Source organism: Cricetulus griseus, chromosome 2 (assembly GCF_003668045.3).
Source record: "Cricetulus griseus strain 17A/GY chromosome 2, alternate assembly CriGri-PICRH-1.0, whole genome shotgun sequence".
Classification (NCBI taxonomy): Eukaryota; Metazoa; Chordata; class Mammalia; order Rodentia; family Cricetidae; genus Cricetulus; species Cricetulus griseus.
This window is the reverse complement of record NC_048595.1, coordinates 20,023,500-20,043,357: the sequence shown is the minus strand read 5'-3', so window position 1 is coordinate 20,043,357 and position 19,858 is coordinate 20,023,500. Positions and strand designations below refer to the sequence as shown.

General features: G+C 55.2%; 2 protein-coding genes across 6 annotated transcripts in view; one reads left to right on the top strand and one right to left on the bottom strand.

The window, feature by feature from the left end:
- Window positions 1-577: 577 nt before the first annotated feature.
- Map3k6 (mitogen-activated protein kinase kinase kinase 6) lies at window positions 578-12,596 on the top strand. Of its 5 annotated transcripts, none has more exons than XM_027399558.2 (30): window positions 578-739; window positions 846-1,303; window positions 2,667-2,806; window positions 2,896-2,919; window positions 3,152-3,342; window positions 3,460-3,628; window positions 4,782-4,888; window positions 5,313-5,483; window positions 5,586-5,698; window positions 6,051-6,210; window positions 6,383-6,545; window positions 6,622-6,723; window positions 6,806-6,855; window positions 6,934-7,029; window positions 7,173-7,260; window positions 7,343-7,476; window positions 7,777-7,904; window positions 8,128-8,264; window positions 8,588-8,693; window positions 9,181-9,338; window positions 9,440-9,632; window positions 9,719-9,857; window positions 10,193-10,349; window positions 10,472-10,648; window positions 10,897-11,002; window positions 11,231-11,393; window positions 11,478-11,590; window positions 11,671-11,744; window positions 12,004-12,080; window positions 12,322-12,596. In XM_027399558.2, the coding sequence occupies exons 2-30, from the start codon at window positions 961-963 to the stop codon at window positions 12,410-12,412; spliced, it is 3,870 nt and encodes a 1,289-aa protein (XP_027255359.1). In that variant the 5' UTR covers window positions 578-739; window positions 846-960; the 3' UTR covers window positions 12,413-12,596. The 5 variants fall into 5 exon arrangements, with proteins under 5 accessions (XP_027255359.1, XP_027255363.1, XP_027255360.1 ...); XM_027399562.2 differs by having other exon boundaries at window positions 12,228-12,369; XM_027399559.2 differs by having other exon boundaries at window positions 583-758.
- Window positions 12,597-12,766: 170 nt separating this feature from the next.
- Sytl1 (synaptotagmin like 1) overlaps window positions 12,767-19,858 on the bottom strand; it is an 8,992-nt gene continuing 1,900 nt past the window's right edge. The window contains exons 2-14 of the mRNA XM_035439544.1: window positions 19,234-19,382; window positions 18,927-19,002; window positions 18,807-18,852; window positions 17,745-17,817; window positions 17,413-17,507; window positions 17,138-17,251; window positions 16,864-17,030; window positions 16,512-16,608; window positions 16,044-16,202; window positions 15,683-15,761; window positions 15,488-15,587; window positions 13,349-13,554; window positions 12,767-12,973 (exon numbers count right to left, since the gene is read on the bottom strand). Coding sequence (XP_035295435.1) covers window positions 12,834-12,973; window positions 13,349-13,554; window positions 15,488-15,587; window positions 15,683-15,761; window positions 16,044-16,202; window positions 16,512-16,608; window positions 16,864-17,030; window positions 17,138-17,251; window positions 17,413-17,507; window positions 17,745-17,817; window positions 18,807-18,852; window positions 18,927-19,002; window positions 19,234-19,382 — 1,501 coding nt within the window. The 3' untranslated portion in view covers window positions 12,767-12,833. The remainder of the gene's footprint in view (window positions 12,974-13,348; window positions 13,555-15,487; window positions 15,588-15,682; window positions 15,762-16,043; window positions 16,203-16,511; window positions 16,609-16,863; window positions 17,031-17,137; window positions 17,252-17,412; window positions 17,508-17,744; window positions 17,818-18,806; window positions 18,853-18,926; window positions 19,003-19,233; window positions 19,383-19,858) is intronic.

Below are 19,858 nucleotides of genomic sequence, written 5' to 3'. Positions count from 1 at the left end.
GGCAGCAACATGGTTCTAAGAATCTGACACTTAGTCCTAAATTTGGATGCAACCTCAGATTCTCAAAGTTCCCAGTTCCTAAGTTCAGGGTCCAGGAAGGTTTATACCAACTCATTCCTTGGTCACTTATTCATACTAGGAAGTTAAAGGTTCTTGGTGAATTTGAAGCAGAGATGCTCTTGTAACCCCCAAAGATGGATCTTCAAAGAGTAGCTAGGAAGTTTACAGTGGAAGTGGTCAAGTTTGGGGTAGGCATGGCTTCTCACCAAGTGAGGCTCTGGGGAAAGCAGCCTGTCAAAGTTCAGGACGTCAACCCCCTACCTACCAGCATGAACATTACATGGCACACCTACTAGTCACAGTGTTTGCCCCCCACCCCCGCGGTGTTCCGAGATCCATTCATTCAACAGATCCCTGCAGGGCGGGGTCCCTCTTGTTCCCTCCCCCTGGCCAGGTCCCACATCTTAGGAGCGCCTGCAGGGAGCACTCCACAGTGTTTGGCCCGAATAGGGGCACAGGCTGTTCCGGAAGTGGACAGTGTCAGAGGTTCTAGCGGGAGAGGAGGGAGGGAGAGTCGCTGGGGAGCCTCATTGCCCCAGGGCCGAGGGTGGAGCTTTCCCAGTCGGGAAAGGGCTGGGCCCAGCCTACATGTGAGGGCAGAACAGTGACTGCCAGCACTCCCTTGAGAAGTCTGGGTGTCGCACACTGCCGGGAGAATTCCCAGGATCCTGCGTGACCTGTGAGCTGAGGATTACTGGGTACCCCAGATTCCCAGAACTCAGTCCTGTATTGCAGATCTGAAAGGACCGTGAAAGTTCCAGCAAAGATTTCTCTCTGGATTTCAGATTTCCGGAACAGGACGTCCAGCTCATCTCCGGATCCCGGCTGGATCCACATCCCCAGCCTCGTGCCCTGTCCCGGGTCCCCCGCGCCCGGCGCCCGGCGCCCGAGCGCCCTCGCATGGCGGGGCCGTGTCCCGGGGCCGGGGTTCTAGAACGCGCGGGCAGCTGCTGGCAGGACCCTCTGGCGGAGGCGCTGAGCCGGGGCCGCTCGTCCCCCGCGGTCGCGGGTCGGGGCTGCGCGCGGAGCCGGCCGCTCAGTGTGGTCTACGTGCTGACCCGGGAGCCCGGGCCCGGCGTGGAGGCCGGCGCGGGAACCGAGGCAGAGCCGCTGCCGCTGCGATGCCTGCGCGAGGCCTGCGCTCAGCTCCAGGGCACGCGGCCACCCCCGCAGCTGCGCAGCCTGCCCTTCGCGACGCTGGCTCTAGGTGACACCGCGGCGCTCGACTCCTTCTACAACGCGGGTGAGCCCCTGGGGGCGGGGCTTGGGATTGGGCGGGGCAAGAGGCGGAGCTCAGCGACCCCCGATGGGGTGGGCGTGGGTATCAGATCTACGGCGTCTACGGTAAGCTAAAGCAGGACTTGAGACGGGGCTGTGACAACAGGGGAAACTAATGGATTATGGATGTGGCGGGGCTCGGGGGTCCAGGCCAGGCTCCTCCTTGGCGGGAGTTTAAGTATTCTATGGTGAGCGTGGTGCCTAGCAGGTGGGGCGGGGCAGGCGAGCTCTAGGGGCGGGGCTGACGGAGGGCAGAGCTGTGGTTCGCTGTGTGGGCGGGAGAGCGCGTTTTCAGGATGATCTCACGTGGTTCTCTTAAGTGACTCCTGAGAGGGTGCTTGGCCTAGGACAAGGGGCCCTCTCTACAAGGTTGAGGTTGTGAAGTCCCAGCATTATTCCATCCAAGAATCCAGCTAAAGAGGCGGGAAAGGAAGCTCTGAGACAACCTGTCGGGGCTGGATTGAGTGAGAGTGTGATTGTCTTTGGAGACTTGGGCCGGGCAGTGATGGTTCTGGGGAAAGGACAGGGCGGCTACAGGTGAGGTCAAAAGAAGGCTATTCCTCTCTTTCCTACCTACCCGATGCTTCAGCCCATCCCTATTTGTTAATCCCGGATCCAGGGAACCGTGTTTCCTGGACATCTGTGAAATTGCAGTTTTAAAATGAAGCCTGGCCGGAGCAGACCACAGATACAGTCATGGGCTCATCCGTGTTGACTCCTACAGTCCCTCCCTTATAAACATTGTCAGTTAAAGATGGCTGGATTCAGTAAGCTACACGAACACACATAAAAACACAGTATTGTCTTCACATACCCTGGCTTCAAGGCTGGAGAGATGGCTCTTCAGTTAAGAGCACAAGCTCTTCCGGAAGGCATGGGGTCCCTAGTGCACAAGTGGGGTGGCTCATAACACCTGTAACTTCATCTCCAGAGGATCCAATGCCCTCTTCTTCTATCATACATTCACACTGACTCACACATATACATGCAAATGAAATAAACCACAGACAGACAGACAGACAGACAGACAGACAGAGACTAGTTGAGGAGCCAGAGAATGGGACTTCTGCTTGCAAAGTTCCCGTGTCCTACATAACCTGGAACTGCCTAGCTGGAGCACCCTCATATGCCTCCTGGGCTTCCAGGCTCTCCATGGGATGAGAGTCCTTGGGCATCTTCTGTAACACCAGAAATACAAGTATTGTGAAAGCCCTGGGAAGCTCCCTAGAGCAGAACCGAACCTGGCAGGAGGTGCGGGCAAGGCAATTGAAGAGGCTCCTTCCCCTGGGGCTGTGCATCAACACTCGGGCCTACACCTCTGTCCACAGATGTGGTAGTGTTGGAGGTGAGCAACTCCCTGGCACAACCCTCTTTATTCTACCACCTCGGAGTGCGGGAGAGCTTCAGCATGACCAACAATGTGCTCCTCTGTTCCCAAGCGGAGCTTCCTGACCTGCAAGCCCTGCGTGTAAGTGGCCAGATGGGTGGTGGGGACAGGTGTAGGGCTGGGGTATGGCCTTCCTAGAATGCCAGCATCTGATTGTCTGCCTCCTGCAGGAGGATGTTTTCCAGAAGAACTCGGTGAGCAGAATGTACCATTCTTGCTTTGTTGTGACCTCTGACCTCCACTAATCTCCCCGCCTCTTCATTTATCTCTGACATCAGTGTGACCCTGTGTTCCATGTTACCTCCTCTTGTAAAGTGTGGCCCTTTGCTGCTATTCCTACCTTCATCGGTACTAACTGCTGGTCATTCTCTAACCCTCTGCTGACCTGTGAGTGATCTCCACTGATTGCTCCCTTCTTCCCACCAGGATTGCGTTGGCAGCTACACACTGATCCCTTATGTGGTGACAGCCACTGGCCGGGTCTTATGTGGTGATGCAGGCCTCCTGAGGGGCATAGCTGATGGGCTAGTACAGGCTGGGGCGGGCACTGAGGCCCTGCTCACTCCTCTGGTGGGCCGGCTTGCCCGCCTGTTGGAGTCCACACCCACAGACTCTTGGTAATGGGGCTCACAAGGAGGGGGCACCAGGAAGAGGCTGATGAGGGTAAAGTGGGCTAGGGCTGAGGGACAAGCTTATTATTCTCTCACCCTTCCTTCCCTGGCCTTGGGCATCAGTGGCTATTTCCGGGAAACCATTCGGCAGAATATCCGGCAGGCTCGAGAGCGGTTCAGTGGGCAGCAGTTGAGGCAGGAGCTGGCTCGTCTGCAGAGGAGGCTGGACAGTGTAGAGCTGTTGACCCCTGATATCATCATGAATCTGTTGCTGTCATATCGAGATGTACAGGTGTGTGGCAACCTGCAAGGCCGTGGTGGCATAGGATATAACTCCAGCACTCAAATGGTAGAGCAGTAGTTTGAGGTCATCCTATTTACAAGAAAATTTGAGACCACCCTGAGCTACAGGGATCCTATGTCAAACCCTAAATAGGAAAGAGAGAGATCGTTGTATAACAGGCATTTATTGCCAGACAAATCCAAGTTCAACTTCTGGCTAAGCCTTGATGATGACTTTAAGTAAATTGCCAAAGCTTTCTGAGCCTCCATTTCCTTATTTGTTTTAGTATTATTTTTTAAAACATAGTCTGACTGTGTATCCCTGGCTGGCATGGAACTTGATATGTAAATCATGCTGGCCTATATATCCACCTGCTTCTGCCTCCTGAGTACTAGAATGAAGCATGTGCCACCGTACTTGGCTTTATTATTTTGTTAAAGATGTATTTTATTAGTTATTATTGTTTTGAGACAGGGTTTCTCTGTGTAGCTTTGGGGCCTGTCCTGGAACTCGCTCTATAGACCAGGCTGGCCTTGAACTCAACAGAGATCTGCCTGTCTCTGCCTCCGAAGAGCTGAGACTAAAGGCGTGTGCCACACCATTTCCCTGGCTGTTTTTTTATTTTTTAATTGTGTGTGTGTGTGTGTGTGTGTGTGTTGTGTGTGTGTGTGTGTGTGTACTGAACTCTGGTCCTCTGGAAGAGCAGCAAGCAGTCTTAATTCTACTGAGCCATTTCTTCAGCCTACATTTCCTTATTTTTGAGGGACGATGATGTCACTGCCTTCCAAGGTATTCGTGAGGTTAGAAATGCCCATCTTGGGGTGTGCAGTGGGTTCCCCATGGGAGGTATGGTCTGTGAATTTCCCTGGCTTGAGAGAGGTCTGCAAAGTCTTCAGAGTATGGGGAGGAGAGTATCAGGAATGTGACGGGCTCAGACGAAAGATTTTCCTCTGCCAGGAGTAGTTAGTTACACACGCCTTTAATCCCAGCACTCTGGACAGAGACAGACAGATCTCTATGAGTTTGAGGCCAGCCTGGTCTACAGAGCAAGTTTCAGGACATCCAGGGCTACACAGAGAAATCCTGTCTTCAAAAACAACAACAAAAAAGATTTTCCTCCTTGCTGAGGGCTCGTCATGTCGATGCCTGTTCCCTCCTGCAGGACTACTCCGCCATCATTGAGCTGGTGGAGACACTGCAGGCCTTGCCCACCTATGATGTGACTGAGCAACACAACGTCTGCTTCCATTACACATTTGCCCTCAACAGGTGAGAGGCGGGGCACGGCATGAGGCAGAATTGTGGGGTCTCTGAGGCCTGTTCTCTGCCCAGCGAGAACATTGCTATTTGGAACCACCGCTCCTCAGGGATTTGCTGACGTGGGCTCTAATGTCAAGAGGCTCCTGTTGGTCTGGGTGAATGCCCCATGGTGGGGACAGAAGAGGAGGCATCCCCTTGATAGGGTCATAGCTGCTCAAGGTCCTTTCTCCTTTCAGTTATTTGCAACTGGAAATCACTTCCACCTGGGGTCCCTATCTCTGGAGATCAATGCTAGCCAGGATCAGTGCCATTTGAGGCTTATGAATACTAAGCCCCTAGAAGGGTCCCTCCTGTTTATGGTCTGGGGGGGGGGTCCCCGAACTGGGTAGGTCAGAGCCATCAGACATCTTGAGCCCATTTTCCACTGCCTTAGGAGGAACAGGCCTGGGGACCGGGAGAAAGCCCTGGCTGTGTTGTTGCCACTGGTGCAGCATGAATGTCCCGTGGCACCAGATCTGTACTGCATGTGTGGCCGAGTCTACAAGGACATGTTCTTCAGCTCTGGCTTCCAAACTGCCAGGCACCTGGAGCAGGCCTATTACTGGTAATACACACAGAGAGTGGGTAGAGGGCTTAGCTAGGGGGATGAGGGATGGGGCTGTGGGCATCCAGCCAGCCCTGCATCCCCTGCCCAACCTGACTCCAGGTACCGCAAGGCTTTCGATGTGGAGCCCAGCCTGCACTCTGGCATCAATGCAGCAGTACTCCTCATTGCAGCTGGGCAGCAGTTTGAAGACTCTGAGGAGCTGCAGCTGATTGGTAAACCCTGCTGCTAGACCACTGTATCCAGAACAGGGTCCAGGGTGGCTTATGGTGAAGGCAAGGAGAGAACCCTGGGCAGCAAGAAGCACTGCTCATTGGCTTTATGGCTGATGTGCTCAGAACCACACGGGAGGCCTCGGGAGCCTTTGAATCCCACATTCTTCCCAAACCCACACTGAATTCCACATCTGCCTGTGCTAAAGACCTTCCTACCCAAGATCTTGCCACACCTACCTTTTGGTCCATATCTCCATTCATGTCCATACTCTGGTCCTTGTAGGCTACAGTGTGACCCACCTTACCCATGCCTGCACCTACACTCACTGGAGCCCCTGCCCCCCTTCCTCAGGCATGAAGCTGGGCTGCCTGCTAGCCCGAAAAGGCTGTGTGGAGAAGATGCAGTATTACTGGGATGTAGGATTCTACCTGGGAGCCCAGATCCTTGCCAATGACCCCATCCAGGTGGTACTGGCTGCAGAGCAGCTGTACAAGCTCAACGCCCCCATATGGTATGTGGTCTTCTTCATCCCTGCACCTATAGCCATTAGGCCCCCCCCAGTCATGACCCCAAAACATTGATACCACTGCTCACGGTACCCAATGCCCATGCTCTGACTATATGCAGCGGGTGGCATCAGCTGGAGCCTGGGCTGAGTTGAGGCCAAGGCTGTGTGCTTTCAGGTACTTGGTGTCAGTGATGGAAACCTTCCTGCTGTATCAGCACTTCAGACCCACGCCAGAGCCCTCGGGGGGACCCCTGCTGCGAGCTCACTTCTGGCTCCACTTCTTGCTGCAATCCTGCCAGCCTTTCAAGACAGCCTCTCCTGGGGCGGACCAGTGTCTGGTGAGGCCAGTGGAAGCCAGGGACCCAGAGAAGAGCCATGGGAGCTCTGACAAGTCCCTTCCCCTGCTTCCTAAAGGTCCTGGTGCTGGAGATAAACAAAGTCCTGCTGCCTGCCAAGCTCACCATTCAGGGGACAGACCCAGTGAGCGCAGTGACCCTAAGCTTGCTGGAGCCTCAGGTGAACTCCCTTCGAGTCCCCTCATTCCTTTCTCCTACCCTCTCCACACACACCCCCACCCACACACCTTTTCTTCTCACAGGAGGGGTCTGCCAGCTGGACCCTCCCTGTGACCTCCATCTGTGGGATCAGGTGAGAGACATGAACCTTCCCACAAGCGCCCCCGCTCCCCGCCAAGCCTGGCGTTCACTGGCCTCTCTCCTTCTCTAGTGCTTCCAAGCTGGACCAGCGCTGCTGCTTCCTCTACGTACTTCCTCCGGCCCAGGATGTCCAGTTGTGTTTCCCCAGCGTAGAGCGATGCCAGTGGTGCGCTCAGCCTTTTGGAGTTAGGACTGGGATGCCCAGGGGACCGGGGGGGGGGGCGGGAAGGAAGCAGGAGGTCAGCCTGGGGCTTTCTGGCAGATGGGCTCCTATCCACATCACTGCTTCCGCTCGTTTGCCTTCTTCAGGTTCTGTGGCCTAATTCAGGTCTTGGTGATGAATCCAGATTCCTCAGCACCCACGGAGGAGACAGGGGGCGCAAGGGAGGTGCTGGAGGTGAGGCTGTAGAACTGGGGGCTGGAGGAGAGCGAAGAGTGAAGAGCCCAGCTGAGCCGGGTACTTACTCTGCGCCCCTCAGTTTGATTATGAATACTTGGAAACGGGTGAGCGGCTCGTGCTAGGCAAAGGCACTTATGGAGTGGTGTACGCCGGCCGTGATAGGCACACGAGGGTGCGAATCGCCATCAAGGAGATTCCCGAGCGGGATAGCAGGTGGGGTGCATCGGTTCACTCAGGTCCCAGGGCTCTGGAGGGTGGGCATGAGCAAGTCAGGTGTGGGGAGGGGGGGCAGGGGGAGACATGAGAACTGAGCGGTTGTAGGCATGGAAAGATGGCTGGTTGGTGTTTGGACTGGGGACGGTGACCCTTACTTTAGGGCAGATAAAAGAGGCCTGTGGGCTGGGTGATAGAACTGTGGAAAGTTGATTCTGGGAGCATGGTCTCATGGTACAGGACTGTAGGGGATTATCTCTGCTCATGCCTTGCTCATTGCTCTCCCCTCTACACTCCCAGGTTTTCCCAGCCCCTGCATGAAGAGATCGCTCTTCACAAACGACTACGCCACAAGAATATAGTGCGCTATCTGGGCTCTGCCAGCCAGGGTGGCTACCTCAAGATCTTCATGGAGGAAGTGCCTGGAGGTACCGGGCCTGCGTGGGAGGGGAGTGAAGCCTGAGGTGTGGGGCATGGGAATGGAGCCAGACAGGGGTGGTAAACCCTAAGGGGAAATGAACTCCAGCGTGGGTGTGTGTCGGCTATAATTAGCCGACGGAGTGCTTTGGTGATGGGAGTCTGGGTCATGGGAATGGGTGTGCTTGAGCGGAGTAAGTGGGTATCAATTTAACTTGGGTTGTCTCTGCCCAGGCAGCCTATCCTCCTTGCTTAGGTCAGTGTGGGGACCCCTAAAGGACAACGAGAGTACTATTAGTTTCTACACACGTCAGATCCTGCAGGGACTCAGCTATCTCCATGAGAACCGCATCGTGCACCGCGACATCAAGGTGAGTCCTGTGGCTGGTCCACTTGGCTTCCTGGGTGTGGGGAGACACTGTGTGTGCCAGACTGAAGCTGGCCGCTGGCCGTGTGGAGTGAAAAGCACACTTTTGCAAAGTGTGGGGAGCTATCAGAGAGGTCTCTTAAAGGAGGAAAAGTCATCTCTGAAGCCAGAGCAGACACCAGCTCCGAGAAGGGCACATACATGGGATGGCCGGGGGAGGACACAATAGAGGATGACTCAGGATGTAATCCCCAGGAAATTTGGGCCTCAGGATGGTGGGGAGTCTAATTCGTCTCAGAGGCCAATCCCAGTGTCCACTTCAATCAGGGGGACAATGTATTGATCAACACCTTCAGTGGGTTGCTTAAGATTTCTGACTTTGGCACCTCCAAGCGGCTGGCAGGAATCACACCTTGCACAGAGACTTTCACAGGTAACGGGGCGGGGTGGGGGAATATGTGGGTGGGTGCCTAACTCTTGGAGACTTCTGGGGAATGGAGTTTCTTCTGGGCACAGAGATCTAATGGTGAATGGAATCTGGGGACAGGCGACTAGTTCCAGGGAGAGATGATAAAATCAAGACTCCGGGGCTGGAGAACTGATGAAAATGCATTTGGCACCTAAAATGGTTGTAAGGCAGTGTGTGTTGGGGTGGGGGTAAAGGGGTTGTAGAGTTGGGGGGAGGGAGAATGGCACATGAAAGCCGGAACTGTCCTTTGGCTGATGGAGTCTTTGGCTGCTATACAGCCTAAAGAATGGAGGATGAAGGCAGGTGATGGAGCCTAGGTGGGTGATGACACTCCAGACAAGATCTGATACCCACTACTTGAGATGATGGGTTCACCATGGGTGCGGGTGGCCAGAGCATGGTGGAGACAGTGAAGCCTGGGTTGCCATTGTTGTCTCTATTCATGCTCTAGGGACTCTGCAGTATATGGCCCCAGAAATCATTGACCAGGGCCCACGAGGCTATGGAAAGGCAGCTGACATCTGGTCTCTGGGCTGCACTGTGATTGAGATGGCCACTGGTCGACCGCCCTTCCATGAACTAGGGAGCCCGCAGGCTGCTATGTTTCAGGTGAGTCTCTCTTGAGGTGTTGCCTGTAGAGGGAAGGTGGAGCCAGACAGGGCTTTGAACGAGTCTAATGTTGGGTTTACTCTACTGCCCCACCTCCACAGGTGGGCATGTACAAGGTGCATCCACCAGTGCCCAGTTCCCTGTCAGCTGAGGCCCAAGCCTTCCTCCTCCGAACCTTTGAACCGGACCCCCACCTCCGAGCCAGTGCCCAAGAGCTGCTGGGTGACCCCTTCCTGCAGCCAGGGAAGAGGAGCCGAAGCCCCAGCTCTCCTCGTCATACACCCCAGCCCCCAGGTGCCATGAGGGTGGAGGGTGTGAACACGGATGGAGGGCAGAGGTGCTGAGGTGGTGAGAAGATTGATGGCTGGTTCCTCCCTCAGACACTCCTTCCGCTGGTTCCAGTCCTTCAGCTGACTCAGCCACCCAGTCTCAGACATTCCCAAGACCCCAGGCACCCTCCCAGCACCCACCCAGCCCCCCAAAGCGCTGCCTTAGTTATGGGGACACCAGGCAGCTCCGGTGAGTGCCAAGGGCCCTGGAGTGGGTTCCCTTCATCTGGTTTTGCCTTCCCATTATTCATTTCCCCCAGAAAAGGCCTCCCCGCAACCCAAACTCACTGACCACTTAGAAGGACAGCATCTATTGCCTCCTGCACTCTCCCAGAGGCACGCTGTATTCACTCTGCCTACCCCCAGTCGGGCTTGATTTCTATTATCCCCGTGAAGTAGGCATAAAAGTAAAAAAATAAAATAAAAATAAAAAGAGAGACAGAGCGAGCCAGGATTCAAACCCTGCAGCAGAGATGGCTGCGTGGCGTTGCCCACCCTCCATCCGATGCTCCTCATTTTGCCCAGTGTGCCTGAGGAGCCCGCCGCCGAGGAACCCGCGTCCCCCGAGGAGAGTTCGGGGTTGAGTCTGCTGCATCAGGAGAGCAAGCGCCGGGCCATGCTGGCCGCGGTGCTGGAACAGGAGCTGCCCACACTGGCAGAGAATCTACTGGAGCAGGAACAGGTGGGCGGCTCGCCCCAGCGCCCCCTGGTGGTCAGGCTGGGGAATAGGGACTGACGGCCCACCAGCGAGCATCTAGGTTGACTGCGGATGGAAACACCCACGGACGCCCCCTCTCTTCTTAGGATTCTCGGCTCAGCAGGAATCATGTGGAGCAGCTGCTTCGCTGCCTCGGGGCACAAATCCACACTCCTAACCGCCGGCAGCTGGCTCAAGAGCTGCGGGCCCTGCAAGCTCAGCTGCGGGCCCAGGCCCTGGGGCCTGCACTTTTGAATGGGCCGCTCTTCGCATTTCCAGAAGCGGTGAGAAAAGCTTCCTAGCAGTCAGGGCTGTGCAATAACAGGACGTGAGTTCCCTGCCAAGACTTGATGTTCCAGGATTCTATGACTTCCGGGAAGAAGCACGTCTGTCCAGTCCTGCTTTCCCAGTCCCGCCCTTGACCCCAAGTCCTCCCACCTTTCTGCAGTAGACTTTCTAGGGCTTTGCAACTCTAGCCCCACCTCTGTTTGAGGTTCAAACTATCTCAGCCGCGCCCTCCCTGCCTCCCCAGGTGAAGCGGATCCTCCGCAGACGCCAGATCCGCCCACACTGGATGTTCGTGCTGGACTCGCTGCTCAGCCGCGCAGTCCGGGCGGCTCTGGCAGTGCTGGATGCGGGTAGGCGGGGTCGGGACCCCACAGCTGGCCGGTGGGGGTGTGGCTATGGTGGGTGTGGCCCTCGGGGCGTGGCGGACATAAAATTGGATGGTCGGAGGCTGGGTTTCTTAAGTCGGGAAGGACCCTGTTTTGTATTGTTTGATCACTACCCCCTTCCAACTCCCGGGCCGTCTGGGGTCCTAAACGGGCGTCGTGCCCACCTTGAGCTCAACCCACTGGAATTGGCAGAGGTGGAGAAGAAAGCGGTCCCACCGAAGTCAGAGGAGTGCAGTAAAGCAGAGTCCCAGCAGAAACCGCAGGAGAGCCAGCAGCTACAGAGCCAGCTCCCGTCGGAACAGGGGCCTCCGCCGCTGACCGTGCAGCTGGGCCTCTTGCGAGCCGAGACCGATAGGTGAAACCTCTTGAAATCACCCGAACAAGCTGCACAGGCTTCACAAGCAGGTCATTCCATTCTCCCCACTTTGCCCTCCCACAGGCTTCGAGATGTCCTGGCTGAGAAGGAACGGGAGTGCCAGACCCTGATGCACCAGGCCATACATGGGTTTCATGCAGAGGCCAGGACGTATGCCCGGGCTTCAGAGCCCGCAGGTGAGCAGACCTGACTGGGTTAGTGCAAGGCCACTTCTAGCAGAGGACACCTTTGGACTCATCACCTGACTTTTTGACAGCCACTCTCTCAAAGGACCAGAGCCTGGTACAATGGCTACAGGAACTGAGTGTAGACCCAGCCACTATCCAAACGGTGAGCGGTGAGCAAGTGTGAGCTGGCTGTCCCTGACCCCCACCAACCAAAGGTGGCCGTCAGTTAGTCTTCCAGCTCTTCAAAGGTTTTTCCCTGCTGCAAAGACATACCATACTGGAAGAGCTCATAGTATGCTCCTCTCATTATACAGACGGGGAAACTGAGGCCATAAAGGGGAAGTAACCTGCCTGAGAATTTTAGTAGGAAGAAGCAGGAACCCGAGTTTCTGGCTGTATCTTTTTGTAACTATCTTTCCCAGCTCCTGAGCCATAGCTTCACCCTTCAGACCCTGCTCACCTGTGCCACCCAAGATGACCTTGTCTACACCAAAATCAGGTACATCTTGGGCCTTCTAGGGGTGAAACATGCACACCTGGTAGCAATACGCTCACACACACACACACACACACACACACACACACACACACACACACTCACTCTCACAGCTGTGAGCCTACCTTGATTGCTCCCTGCAAACCACAGGGGAACCAAGGTCTCCTGTGCATAGTGGTTCCTGAAGAGAGAGAGAGCACAGGCCTTCTTCTGAATGAATTACATTGATCCCTGATGTCCCCAGGGGGGGGATGGTATGCCGAATTTGGAGAGCCATCTTGGCACAGCGAGCAAGAGCCACACCAGTTACCCCTGGTCCCCGGGAAGCCGAATGATGGCATTAAAGGTCACAGCCATGGATGGACGAACAGAGAAGACACAGAGACCTTCTGACACACATGTCCCAGCACCCAGCAGCAACTGCAGGACCCGGGCCCAACTGAAGTGGGTGTCACTAAGGAGGGAGACACCCAGGGATGCCGCACACAGTCAAAGACTATTAAACAGAGCACCCACTACCGTGTTTGTCTTGGCAACTTCAGAAGTGTGTACGTGGGGGTGGGGCGTGTCCAAGGAGCAGCCCCTTGCGGTCTGCATGTCTGACTGACCCTTTTTCACTTCTGGGCTGTTTCATGCTTGTGCCTTAGCTCTAGGACCTCATCCCCTGCTGAATAGGCAGTAGCTCTGTAAACAGACTTTATTGACTCCAGCCACGGCTGTGCTTTGTGTGGGGGTACACAAAGGGGTTTGACAGGGCTATGCCCTGGGGACCAGGTTGGTTCTGAGGGGCAGAAGGCCATCCACCCACTCACATGGCCGCTCTAGAAGTGTCTGCCACAGCTGCTTCTCCTCAGGTGTGGAATCCATCCAGGGCACTTGGAGGCCATAGCTGCTGCCTAGATATGGATGAACCAAAGTGGAGGGTACCGTTACCTTGGATATCTCAGGTCCCTAAAAGAACATTCTGGTCCCAGATTATGCACCATACCCAATCACCCCAGCTCTTTGAAGGCAGTTTAAGAAAGGGAAACAAAGCCAGGTGTGGTGGTGTATGCCTTTAATCCCAGTACCTGAGAGGCAGAGGCAGGCAGATCTATGAGTTCGAGGCCAACCTGGCCTACAAAATGAGTTCCAGGACAGCCAGGGCTGTTACACACACACACACACACACACACACACACACACACACACACACACACGGAAGTGTTCAAGGCCACCCATGGCGCCCATGCCTCCCCGCTTGGCTCCCCTCAGGGCCCTGCTCTGCTCACCTGTACCAAGGCTGAGGCGTGTGCCCCCCAGCTGGCGACTAGCCAGGGTCCCGTGGTCCCACAGGGAGAGCTCAGCACAGGCTTGGCGTAGGTCGGCAGGCCCAAAGCCATCATAAACCATGGTGTGGTTGAACACGGGGCTGAGGCTTCTTCGAATCACTCTTGTACGCTGGCGACTGGCTCGACTGTCATCAGGTAGCACTGAGCTGTGACAGGTTAAAAAATGAGGGCTGCTATTAAGTGACCCTCTCCTTGAAGACTCCCTCGCTAAGCCAGCCAGTCACCATGTCCTGTCTTTTCATATGTCCATCTTCCCCTAGTCCCTGCCTGAGACCAGGTCACCAGCCCTCTCTGTTTTGGGACATTTACACCTATTTTTTCTTAGTCATCTCTCTTGAAACTGGTAACTGTTCATGGGATCCCAGAGAGAAGCGTCTGAAATGCAATTCTATTTCCTGGCCCGATGGCCTTCATTATCCCCTGCCCGCTCCACACCCCCTTGGTTTCCAAAGTCGGAACCATTTAACAATGTTACTCTGATGTATAGTAACAGAAAGCCTGTACAGGAACCCAAAATCAGAGTGGCCGCCTCTGTCCTTCTCCAGGGTGAGGTAACACCCAGAAATGCTTAGAGTTTCTTCAAAGCGAGCTTTGAAGACCACAGGGCTGAGGGTGTAGCTCAGTGGTAGAATACTTGGTTAGTGTCCATCGGAAGCCATTCAGTCCCCAGCATGTTGAAAGACAACTACAATCACCAGCCATTGAATCACAAGCTCAGGGCCAAGCTACATAGCTCATCCCTCCAAGATTTCCAAGAAGGGGCCCTTGTGGCCTTTCCATCATAGCAAGAGCTGTGGGTGTACAGCCTCCACAGAATGAGGGCTGTACTGGCTGATTTTATGTCAGCCTGACACAGGCTAGAACATGGTTCTCAACCTTCCTAATGCTGTGACCCTTTAATACAGTTCCTCGTGTTGTGGTGACTCCCAACCATAAAGTTACTTCATTGCTACTTCATAGCTGTAATTTTGCTACTGTTGTGAAACAAAATATAAATATCTGATATTTTGACCCTCAAAGGGGTTGTGACCCACAGGTTGAGAACCGCTGGGCTAGAGTCATCTGAGAGGGAATCCCAATTCGGAAAAATGCCTCCATGCCAGGTGGTGGTAGCACACGTCTTTAATCCCAGCAATTGGGAGCCAGAGGCAAGTAGATCTCTAGGAGTTTGAAGCCAGCCTGTTCTACAAACTGAGTTCCAGGACAGCCAGAGCTGTTATACAGAAAAACCCTGTCTCAAAAACAAAACAAAACAGAAAAAAGAAAAAAAAAAATGCTTCCTTAAGATCAAGCTATGAGCAAGCCTGCAGAGCAGTTTCTTAGTTACTGATTGATGGGAGAGGGCCCATTCTATTTGGGCGGAGCCACCCTGGCAGGTGGTCCTGGGTTCTATGAGAGAGCAGGGTGAGCAAGCCATGAGGAGTAAGCCAGTAAACAGCTCCCCTCCATGGCCTCTGTATTAGCTCCTGCCTCCAGGTTCCTGCCCTGCTTGATTTCCATGTCCTGGATTTCTTCAGTGATGGACTACAACATGGAAGTGAAGCCAAACAAACCCTTTCCTCCCCAACTTGCTTTTTGCTCATGGTGTTTCATCACAGCAATAGACCCCTAACTAAGACCCAGCTCCTCAATTCCCCTGACCTTTTCTTTTTTTCTTTTTTTTTTTGTAAGACAGGGTCTTATTCTGTGGTCTTGGCTGACCTGGAACTGGCTCTGCAAACCAGGCTGGCATGGAACTCATAGAGATGCCCCTGCCTCTGGCTCCCAAGTGCTGGTGGCCGCCATGCAGAGCCTAAACTTTTATTTTAAGACAGGGTTTATATATCATGTGCAGCCATGGATGACCTTGAACTGATCCCTGCGTGTACTCCTAGCTCATGCAGTTAGTGGGGTTCTACCCCAGGACCCCATGCATGCTAAGCAAGCTCCCCACCAACTGACGCACAGCCCCAGCTCCTAACTCCAGCGCTTTTGCCCAGCTGCTCACTTCCACCCCTGCTCAGGTTGACCCATCATGGTTGGAGGGACATGTTGGTCAGAGGTTGGGAGCAGAAGGAAGAATCTCACACTGCCTCTCACCATTGTATGTAAGTGTCCAGCGATCCTGGCCGCAGTGGCACAAGGCTCTGAGCTTCCTTTACCCAGAAGTGAAGCTCCCCACTCAGAGGCTGTCCTCCTCCTGTGGGGACACCCCAGTTCAGGCCTCCACCTCATGGAACAGGTCTCACCTCCCAGGGGCCTGTCCAGGTTGGCTCTCACAGGGCAGTCGCTTACCCTCTGAGCCAGCAGGGACATACTTGAGGGACAGAGAGAGGAATCCTCGGCTGGGGAGTTCATCTGGAGACGGGGGGACCTGAAAAGGCCGAGAGTGGGCCTGTCGGTGAAACAGGCCTCAGGGTAGCGTCTGCAGAGGCAGTTGGGATATGGTGGCTGGGAGGAGAAAGATGTTGGGGACAGGGCCTCCACTGAGGAGCTGGATGGGCAATGCTCCCCAGGAAGGGACACCCTGGCTGGCAAGCCTTGCCTAATGGTAACAGCCAATATGAGGCTGAGTGAGGCTCTGTGGAACAGTCTGCAGGTGCTTGGTGGCCTGTGGAGTAAAGGGGGATGTCTGTGACTGCATACCAGTCCTTACCCGGGGCTGCAGGGGGAGCCAGGTAGCCTCAGAGTCCCAGTTCCATGTGTCTAGGGGTACTTCGACCTCTCCCAGAAAGATGTTCCGACCCAGACTTTCCCGGTGCCACACGGACAGGTTCAGCACCCGGCCTGGGAGATCAGCCTGCTGTACAGAGTGCTGGGGACAGGAGGTGAGTTTCAGCGGAGACACTGGAGACCCTGGCATGGCTGTGGCGTGCCTGTTGACTAGCGCTGGTTTCGCTATGTTCCTTTCCAGGATGACTCTGGGTTAACTGGGGTCTCACTATCACCAACCAGGCAGATTGCCAGGCTTTGGATTGCACTAACCAGAGGCGGCCCTGTCATTCCCTCAGAGAACAAGGCCCAGAGCCACCAGCAACATTAACCAGGCAGACCCTGCCATTCACTCCCCTGCAAAGAGCACACAGTTCTTTTGCGGGGGGGGGGGACACCCTTGTCGCCTTACCCGCAGAGTCTCGTTGAAGATCGGGTTCAGATTCCGTTTCTTCACCGATGTCTTGCGCTTATTCTGCTTATCCGGGAGGAGGTAGGTTTTCACGTAGCTGGGCGAGAGAGATGAAGGCTGGAGGTAAGGAGGGGGGCCCTTCCAGAGCCTTCGTCCAATTTTGGGGACATCCCCCACCACCATCCAGAACACACCCGGCGTGGAGGCCTGGTGCTAATCAATTAACAGGCATCCAATTTATCAGGCCTCCCAATAACATCATCGTACCCATTTTGAAGTGGAGGAAACTGAGGCCAAGGCCAAGGCAAGGCCCCCAGCCCCGCTGCAGCCCACCTGTAGGGTAGGCACTCACGGGTCGGAGCGGCGACGCCGGGCGGCGGCCAGCCCCTGGCACTGGATCACCTGGACTCTCAGCTCTGCAGCGCCCGGCTCGTAGCGCAGCGCGAAGTGCACGGAGCCTCGCACCTGTACCGTGCCAGCCTCAGCTTCCCCAGACAGGCTCATCAGGCTGCCACTCAGCTGCGGGCGGGGCGGGGCGGGGCGGGGTAGGAGGTCAGGGTCCCAGGCAGGCTTCCCACTGCGGGACTTGCCTGCGCACCCCGCCCAGCCCCTCCCTAGTCCTTCACCGTGGAGGAGTTGAGGCTGGACACAGAGGAGCTGCTGCTGAGCATGCGGTCGAGGGAAGGGCCGAGCCCCGGGGCCTCTTCCCCATTCTCCTGGATCTCGGAGGTCGCCTGGATCTGGAGAGGGAGAGGTGACAGGGGCACCCCCTGCTTCTCTGGACCTCCCTGGACCGTGCAGGTGTCACCCACGGTTCCCATCCCCGGGGCAGGCCCACTCTCGGTCTGGAATCCGCTCCTGGTGTTGAGAACAGCCACTGGCTACTCCGCCTACCGCCTACCTGGGCTGCCGAGGGCCCGGGCTCCTGCTCCGCCCTCTGCTCAGGATCCAGCGCTGTGTTGGTCTCTGCCACCTGCACACCCCCTGGGCCAGGGTCTGGAGTGGGGCACAAGCTGCTGAGAGAGCCCCTCAGCTGTGTGTGTCCCTAAGTAAACCTGGGAGGACTTGTTCACACCTCTAGTCACCTGGTAGCTTCAGGCTCCATGGTGACCTGGGGTCGCCCATTTCGGTGGGGGTAGGAGAAGAGGAAGGTAATCGTGGGGGTGGGGGTCATAAAAAACTGCCTGTGCTCGCCTCAACATCTTTTGCTCCTCAGCACACCCTCCTACTCACCTTCCCCGGCCTGGGGCTCATCCTCATGACCTGAAGCCACTGAGGCTACATAGGCTGAGGGGAAATCAGGTCCCTGAAGAAAGCAAAGGATAGAGACCATGATGGGGGTTCATGAGGAAGGGGTCAAGGGTTATGCTGGGGTCAGAGGTCAGAGACTCCAGCCTGCTTACTTCAGTGTTGGAGTAGGGCTGCCCTCAGGGCAGGGCTGGCTACCAGTTGCAGGACCAGTCAGGCCTGTACTTCACACCCTGGCATCTCAAGGCCTGTGCCTCCTGATGTGCCAGCCTGACTCGTAGGTTCATGTGGTAGGGGCTGTAACATCTGAGTCCCTGGCCTCAGCCTCACCCTCCTCATCCCAACCCCAATCTTTTTGAAGCCAGACATGAGACTGGCTTCATGTCTCATGTATAGTTGAGGAGGACCTTGAACTCCTGGTCCTCCTGTTTCTACCTCCTGAGAGTCAGGATCACAGGTATTCACCACCATGTCTGGTTTATGTGGTACTAGGGGTCAAACACAGGACTTCATGCATGCTAGGCAAGCCTCTACCAGCTGAGCTACAGCCTTATTCTTCTTTTCTGGAGGGGGAGAGGTATCTCTGTAGCTTTGGAGCCGATTCTGGAACTCTTTGTAGACCAGGCTAGCCTTGAACTCACAGAGATCCACCTGTCTCTACCTGGGATTAAAGGTGTGTGTCACCCCCACCACCACCCTTAGCTTTAGCCTTATTATTTTTTTTAAGATTTATTTATTTGGCCAGGCAGTGGTGGTGCACGCCTTTAGTCCCAGCACTCAGGAGGCAGAGGCAGAGGCAGAGGCAGAGGCAGAGGCAGAGGCTGGGATTAAAGACATACGCCACCACCTCCAGCCTTTTTCTTACTAGCTGGATTCACAATTGCCTTAGAGGCTTGGTCCAGGCCACAGGTTGATCAAGGTGGTGAAGAGAAGAGACTTGTCCAAGTCCCCTGACTCCCAGTAATGGGGGTTCCTTCCCTAGCACATTGACCCCAATTTGGAACCACCGTGTACTTGCTTTGAGCTCACCCAGTCACTGGTACTCACTTGGGTCTTACTGTACCTCTCTGGAACAGCCATCTCTATGGAGACCCTAGAAGGAGGGAGTCGTGGTTTTCAGGGCTGGGCAGCTGGCAGTCCCCTCTCCTCTCCATGCTGCCTCCTCACCTGGGCTCTGGCTCTTCTTCAGTGGTGTCTTTCCCAGCAGCCTCTGCCTCACCATCACTTCCCAGAGCCTGGTCCCCTGGGCTCAGGAGAGAAATTCTGTGACCCTCCATCCTCCAGAAGCCCCATACTGGCCATGGCCCACGGGAGATGCCCATCCATCTCCTATAGCCCTCAGAGGAGCAAGGCTACTCGGACACTCAGTATGGGGACAGCCAGGACTAGAACCCAAATCCTAGTCCTGCCCGTTTTCAGTATCTACTCTTGGTTTCTCAAAGCTCCCCCTCCCTGCCTTGGGGTCTCCCCTTACCCCTGGAGCTCTTCTTCCTTCGGATAGAAGCTCTGACAAGGTCAGACCCAAAATGGGCATGATGATGCCGCTGGGAGCGTGCTTCTTGGAACCAGTCCCCCGTCAGGGTCTTCAGCTGCCCCGGGTCTGCCAGGGAGGCTCGGAGCTTGCTGGAGGATAGCAGAGGACACAGCTGTCACTACTCACCCAACCAACATTCCTGACACCCACTCTGGACCAGGGACCAGGGGCTCAACCGCAAATCACACTTGATCCTGGCCCTGGAGTCACTCAGGCTACTAAGGAGACAGAATCCGGAATAGGTAAGTGTAGCGATGGAGTAAGAGGGCCTTCTGTGGGAATCACTTCTTTAAAGGATGAATTGGAATTCTCCATGTTGAGAAGCATAATAATCATTACTCAGGAATAATACAGTTATTGTGGGCCATGCCCGACCCTTTACTTATTGCACACGTACACGCAAAGTGTAAGTGGTGTGCATGGGTATGCATGTGTCCTCATGTTTGTGGTCACATGCATATGTTTGTGTTCTCATGTTTGTGGTCACATGCATGTATGTGTGTGTGTGTTCCCATGTTTGTGGTCTCATGCATGCATATGTGTGTGTTCCCATGTTTGTGGTCTC

Bases quoted from the DNA above. Each gene is read 5' to 3' on its own strand.
- Map3k6 (XM_027399558.2), top strand. From the start codon at position 961: ATGGCGGGGCCGTGTCCCGGGGCCGGGGTTCTAGAACGCGCGGGCAGC. The intron at 3,343-3,459 runs GTAATGGGGCTC...CTTGGGCATCAG, and splicing joins TCCACACCCACAGACTCTTG to TGGCTATTTCCGGGAAACCA. The intron at 8,265-8,587 runs GTGAGTCCTGTG...CACTTCAATCAG, and splicing joins TCGTGCACCGCGACATCAAG to GGGGACAATGTATTGATCAA.